Source organism: Protobothrops mucrosquamatus, unplaced genomic scaffold (assembly GCF_001527695.2).
Source record: "Protobothrops mucrosquamatus isolate PMUCROS unplaced genomic scaffold, P.Mucros_1.0 scaffold5, whole genome shotgun sequence".
Classification (NCBI taxonomy): domain Eukaryota; kingdom Metazoa; phylum Chordata; class Lepidosauria; order Squamata; family Viperidae; genus Protobothrops; species Protobothrops mucrosquamatus.
In genome coordinates, this window is record NW_015386392.1 from 1,541,774 (window position 1) to 1,549,040 (window position 7,267).

General features: G+C 36.9%; 1 protein-coding gene across 1 annotated transcript in view; it reads right to left on the minus strand.

The window, feature by feature from the left end:
* The window catches only part of DPP6 (dipeptidyl peptidase like 6), a 362,352-nt gene that overhangs the window by 139,581 nt on the left and 215,504 nt on the right, over nt 1-7,267 (minus strand). Inside the window, exons 2-3 of the mRNA XM_015832529.1 lie at nt 6,957-7,071; nt 686-784 (exon numbers count right to left, since the gene is read on the minus strand). Of these exons, the coding sequence (XP_015688015.1) occupies nt 686-784; nt 6,957-7,071 (214 nt within the window). The remainder of the gene's footprint in view (nt 1-685; nt 785-6,956; nt 7,072-7,267) is intronic.

The following is a 7,267-nucleotide window of genomic DNA, read 5'->3' on the forward strand; positions in this document are numbered from 1 at the left end:
GAGGAGGAGGAGGAGGAGGAGGAGGAGGAGGAGGAGATTCTATAATCCAAATCTGTCTCTTATTCTGTTTCATGTTATCCACTTTGTGTCTCCTGTCCTTGTAAGGAATTCTGGGTAGTTTTCTTGTTTTAACTTCACAATTCTGTCCAATAGCTCAAGCCCCAAAGCAGTTCTATCAACAAATCAAAAACAGCCCCTGTTTCTGCAATGTATACTTTGGTATATGTTCCTATGAGACATACTCTGATTATAATACTCTTTTTGACACCAGATTAAAACCTTTTTGCTTCGACATTTTGCAGTTAAACCTAGATAACAAGCTTTTACACTTCTTAGTTTCACTGTAGTAATGTTTAGCTTCTACTAAACTATGGAATATTTCATTTTCAATGTATTACTCTAGAATAGGCATAGCCTTTTTAAAAAAATTAAATAAAGTTTTCTAGTTCAGCTCTTTGCGACATATTATTTATAAAGCCCAAAGGGTGTGCTGTGCTTCATAATATTGGGAAGATGTTGCCAGTTGTGGTATCACTATGCTCACTGGATAAAAAGGTTTGACTTATACAGAATCTCTTTATACAATTTTGCTCAGCTGAAAAATACAGTGAAACACCACAGGCAAGAGAAGTGCTTGAAACAAATGGTGTAGGAAGTTATTTTTATATGTGATTGCAAGACTTACCACTTATCCATTTAGCCTCTGGATCATGAATTTTGAAATCTTCGCTGAATAGATCTTCCACTGTAATTTTCTTCTTCTGAGACTGACTATTATCTTCAACTGTAAATCAAGAGGGGGGAAATATCCATTATGTTTAATTTGCAATTTACCTGCCCATTCAACAAATGAGACCAGTTATCCATTTTCCTTCTGAATTAGCAATGTTGCATAGATGTACATGGGGATTTGTTAGAGCTCCTTATTGCATTATCATTGATCTAATTGGCAGAGATCTTTTCCATTTGCAACTTGGAATGTATGAAGAAAAGCCGGGATTGCACTTATTAGCACAATATAGAAGGCTCAATTAAGATGTCAGTGAAAGTGTTTTGCCACCAAACCAGCACAAGACAACTTTACAACATTCAGCTGCAGCTGCCAAAAAAGCCAACAGAGTGCTAGGCTGCATTAACAGAGGGATAGAATCAAGATCACGTGAAGTATTAATACCACTTTACAATGCCTTGGTAAGGCCACACTTGGAATACTGCATCCAGTTTTGGTCACCACGATGTAAAAAAGATGTTGAGACTCTAGAAAGAGTACAGAGAAGAGCAACAAAGATGATTAGGGGACTGGAGGCTAAAACATATNCTGCATTAACAGAGGGATAGAATCAAGATCACGTGAAGTATTAATACCACTTTACAATGCCTTGGTAAGGCCACACTTGGAATACTGCATCCAGTTTTGGTCACCACGATGTAAAAAAGATGTTGAGACTCTAGAAAGAGTACAGAGAAGAGCAACAAAGATGATTAGGGGACTGGAGGCTAAAACATATAAGGAAAGGTTGCTGGAATTGGGTATGTCTAGTTTAATGAAGAGAAGGACGAGGGGGGACATGATAGCAGTGTTCCAATATCTCAGGGGCTGCCACAGAGAAGAGGGAGTCAAGCTATTCTCCAAAGCGCCTGAAGGCAGGACAAGAAGCAACGGGTGGAAACTAATCAAGGAGAGAAGCAACCTAGAACTAAGGAGAAACTTCCTGACAGTGAGAACAATTAACCAGTGGAACAACCTGCCTCCAGAAGCGGTGAATGCTCCAACACTGGAAGTTTTTAAGAAGAGACTGGACCGCCATTTGTATAGGGTTACCTGCCTGAGCAGGGGGTTGGACTTGATGACCTCCAAGGTCCCTTCCAACTTTATTATTATTATTATTATTGAGTGAAAATAGGGCAGAATGAATATAAGGGGCATCTGTGAAACCATAAAAATAAAATCAGTAGTTTTGCAACATCTTATAAAATCATTTTGCATAAAACAAATGTCATATTTCCACAGGTCAGATCTGAATTAGTCTTAAAACAATGATAATAGAAGACTAAACTCTAGCTCTAGAATTGTCTGGAAATTTAGTCATGCCAACTGGGCTTATTTTCTTGTTGGTTTGAGACTTTTTGCTGCCCATCCAAGCAGCTTTTCTTTGGTCTGAGCAAGTTGGTGAGGGGAATCTGAATAGGCAGGGAGCCGTTGGAATGTACCAACTCCCAAAATTCTTAGGGGTATTTCAACCTCAGGGTTTCTTCCCCAATAGAATTACCTCAATTCTACCTGGATGACTGAGAATCTTCATTGACTTTAGCTCTAAAACTTTTTGATAGACCTAAAAGCCACAATATAGAAATGGTCATATTGAAAATCAGAAATTTTGCCTTCCATAGTTATATATTTTATGATTAAAAATGGATTTAAAAATGATTGCATCTGTTATTTTGAGGCCGGTGACTGTCACTACATGTGTTTGGACCCAACTGTTGCAAAAGTCTTTTGAGAATAGAATATCATTTTGTACATAATTGATATGCAGTTATAAAGATGAGGTAAGGGGTTGTTTATAGAATATTAATATTTCTACTTATAGTATCATTTATTGTGGATTTTAATTGTTAGCAAGGGTCTTCTTTAATGTGTGTTACCTACAATGGACATTTATTTGCTTCATTTTAAGTTCTACTGGGGATATTTGAATTGTGATTATGTAACTTGCTCTGTGTCTGGTTGGATTTAGTCATAAAAATCCAAAGGAATAGAAAATTAATATCCCAAAAATGCTTTTTCAAAAGCAACTGGACTTTGTTTTTCCTTGAAGACGTTTCACTTCTCATCTAAGAAGCTTCTTCAGTTCAGTCCAGTCAGAACTGAAGAAGCTTCTTGGATGAGAAACAAAACGTCTCCATGGAAAAACAAAGTCCAGTTGCCTTTGAAAAAGTGCTTTTTAGACAACCATGACTGAGAATCTCCATAGACATATACAACAAATGAATATAAATAAAATGTTCATTAAATAAATAAAATATTCATTTTTTTTACAACAAAGCAAAAGTTCTGTAATTTTATAAGATGGCTGTAATAGACCAAATTTAGTCAGTTTAGGGGCAGCAAGACTTTTATATGTCCAACCTAAGACTGTTAATTCCTATTCCTTCTCCATCTCCATCTCTTTCTGTTATTTTCCCCCTTTTTCTATCATGTATTCCTGAACAAGTTTCTGGAGAGTTACAAAGCCTCCATACATTCTTGTATTCATCTGAGTCCAATAAAATAGTGTTTTTCAATCTCAGCAGCTCTAAAATATGTGGACTTCACTTTCCAGAATTCCCCAATATACCAATTGAGGAATTATGGGAGTTGAAATCTATACTTATTAAATTGCTGAAATTTAGAAACACTGCTATAAAGAAATGGCCCAGTTCTAATTTAGGAAGGATTTTGGTTTAGGTCTCCTAGATAAGCATGTATTTCCATTTATTAAAGAATTTATAATCATAGACCAAAAGGATAGAAAAAAATAGAGTTAAAACACAAATGATTTTGGATGAAATAGCTTATTCACAGCAGGAGCTAATTGTATCTGTATTGTGTTCAGACCTACCACTGCTTATTGTCATTGCTATGGCACCAAATTTAGCTATTTTCCAAGAAGACACTTTGGCTATTTCATTGGAAATACATCATTGCTTCCTGGGACTTGTCCTAGCATTGGATGAACTTTGTCCTTTGCAGATAATAATAATAATAATAATAATAATAATAATAATAATAATAATAATAGTAGTAGTAGTAGTAGTAGTAGTAGTAGTAGTAGTAGTAGTAATAATAATAATAATAATAATAATAATAATAATAATAATAATAATAATAATAATAATGATGATGATGATGATGTTGGAAGGGACCTTGGAGGTCATCGAGTCCAACCCCCTGCTCAGGCAGGAACCTTACACCATTTCAGACAAATGGCTGTCCAGTCTCTTCTTAAATACTTCCAGTGTTGGAGCATTCACCACTTCTGGAGGCAGGTTGTTCCATGGGTTAATTGTTCTAACTGGTGCTAATTGTTCTAATGGTGCTTTTCAAGAGAACATTTGCAACTGGCTCGGTTTTATATTTATTAAATTTATACACTGCCCATCTCATGGTTCAAGGCAATTTTAGTGTCTGGATAGGGGATATTAATGAATTCCTGGGCAGTAAGGAGAAATTACTTTTAGAGAGATATGCAGGAACCCTAACCTAAGCAAAAGGGGCTGAAACATTTTTAAAGTTTAGGATGTCCAGCTATCCTTCAGAAAAGACATTTCCCTGATTCATGAACTATAAGAAGCAGAATGCACAGAACAATCACATTTGCAAGGTTCTGTTTTATAGGCAATCTCAATAAAGTACCGTAGTTTTAGCCTTCCTGTGGAGTTGATTTCTTGTCTGGTTTACCTAATGGGCTGACAATATCATTGAGGTTAAAGTACCTAAATATTCCAGTGTATGAGCTCTCCTAAGTAGACCTTGCTTAATGATTGCCTTCTTTAATAACCGAAGTCACGACCACACTAATAAAGCAATGTTACAACTTGTCTTTGTATTTATGACTGTCCCAGCAACCCTGCAGACACATGGACATTTGGCTGCCTGATAGCCAGTGGGCATTTATGACCATGGCAGGATCCCATGGTCATTGAACATTTGTGTGCCTCACAATTGGCTTTTGACAAGCAGAGTCATTGGAGAAGCTGGCAGTAACATCATAAGTGGCAGTCATATGAGGTCTTTCTTAATGACCATGACAAAAGTGAGGACATTAAGTCTGTCATGGTCACAGACCACTTAGTGATAGTATTGCTTAGCGATGGAATTGTTGGTCTCAACTATGGCCACTAAGTAAGGATCTGTGTTTGCAGATAATGAAAGATGGATCTTTGAAGTTATTGTAGGAGATGCATGTGATAATAGTCTTATTACTTGGTATATCACAGTCAAATAATTTAAGGCTTGACCTCACTCTAGGCTTTATATAAGCCCAATATAAATATATAGAAAAAGCCAGCAATGGATCAGACCAGATGTTATGTGTTTCTTCCATGGAGAATTACATCAGTCTAATAGTACAAGCCTGTAATTGGTTGTAAGAATAACCTTGAGGATCTGGAGGACAAGCCACAATCAAGACTATGGTCAGCCAAAGAAAACATGAGTCTGAGTCAAAAATGTCATTTGAGAAAGCATCTTAAACTTACCTTCCATAGGATATGATTTAATGAGGTAGTAGATCATCTGAAAAAAAATCTACAGATTCCTATATGCTGGTTTATAATTCATTTGTTCCTTGCTCTGTCAGGTGTCGCCAATGAGCCAAGAGATTAGTGTAGAGATGGTTCTGCCTCATCTGACAGGTGTACAAAAACTCTCGGTGCTTTCATGGGCATAGCCCATTTGTAACTCCTCTGATACCATGCCTTCATTTGCATAGGTGCTGTGATTTAATTTGCATAGCCCTTTCATTCTTGCTGTGATGTCCTGCTTTGATTTGCATAGTCCTTCCCTTCGCTTTGATTAGTGTGTTGGCAATCGCTCTTAGAACTAAACCATTAGCATGTAGTACAAATTGCAGTTTGTGTGCCTATTAATGAAATAAAGCAGGCTTCATGTCTGAATCTTAAGTGGCTGAAGTACTTTGGGACTACTGAAGTGAAAAGCCATTTTCCTCTCCATTAATTGGCTCAAAGGAAACTGTTTATGGCATCTTTAAATAGGGATGTGTGTGGCCTGCATAACAAGTAAAAGTATAAACAATGGGAAATATGCTCAGGGGCATAACACTCCTTCAATCATTTGATACAAGAACGTGGATTTTAAATATTTTGATTTGGAAATGCATGGAAGTGCATTTAAGGTTGAGCAGTTACTTCTAATATTGATCTTCAAATTGAGGGGTGACCTATAATTGAATCGTTTAAGGCGATATTTGGGACCTTGGATGAGTGAGAAAGAGGAGATCCAGACAAATTACCAAATGTTTGCTAAGGCACTTGATGATCTTAGTAAGGAAGGGAAGGAAACAAGAAAAGTAGGTATACAAAAGGCAAATCACAAGCAGATCTCAATTTCCAGGTAAAAATCAAAGGCAGGTAGTTTAAAGGGCTCTGTTAAGTGATAGTGGATCTCATTTGGATGTATGTTTTAGGGAGACATATGTTACAATCCTTGGTTTATGATTAATCATTTAATGACTATTTGAACTTATAATGGCCTCAAAAACAGGGCTTTATGGCCTGCAATGCACTTTCAGTCAACAAAGGCTGCCCAGAGTTTCCTATGGTGAAATAAATTTAATAAATAAACAAACAAAGTTACCCTGTAGTCACATGACTGCATTTCAGCATGGCAACTGACTTGCATTTACAACTGGTTGCAGTGCCCTGTAGTGACATGAGCATGATTGTAACTTTTTTTTTGCAAGTTTCTGGGGAAAACACACACCCATTTAGAGATTGGATCAGTTTAATTTGATTTGCTTAATGATCACTGTAAAAACAGTCAGAAAAATTGGGGCTGGTCATATGTGTGTCTCGATTTATGACCCCAACAATTAATGCCTGAAATTCTTTTTCCAATTGTGGTTATATGTTGAGGACTGTCTGGAAAGATCAGTTGCTATCTCATTTGAGCAGTTCTTTTCATATAGATATGGATACTTACGATTCTTCGATATACGCATGTATATTCTTGATATTATTATTTTTTTTAAAGAAAAAGAAAGATTTTAAAGAAAATCCGACCTTTTATTGAAGATTAACAGGGCTTAAGAGAACAGGACTTAGATATTCTCATGATAAGATTGATCTCTCAGCCCAACTGAATATAATCAGGTCTCTGCCTTTTTAAAATGCCTTTAAGAAGATTCTGAAATTAGAACAACAGCAGCAACAAAAGCCAAAGATTATATAAATACCTGGTGTCAGCAAGATAACAGAAGTGACAATCAAGGAGCAGATAACCAGAATCACAAGTAGAGCAATTGCAATTCCTTTCCAGTTCCTTTGTGGAGGATTGCTTCCCACCAGCTCCTACAAACAGCAAGAGGAGGAGAAAGAATTAGCAACAGGAAGTGCAACAACCTACCGTATTTTTCGCACCATAAGACGCACCTGACCATAAGACGCACATCATTTTTAGAGGACAAAAAAAAAGAAAAAAAATATTCTAACCGGCGGTGGCGCGGTCGGGTAGGCAGCGGCGGCGCGGTCGGGTAGGCGGCGGCGG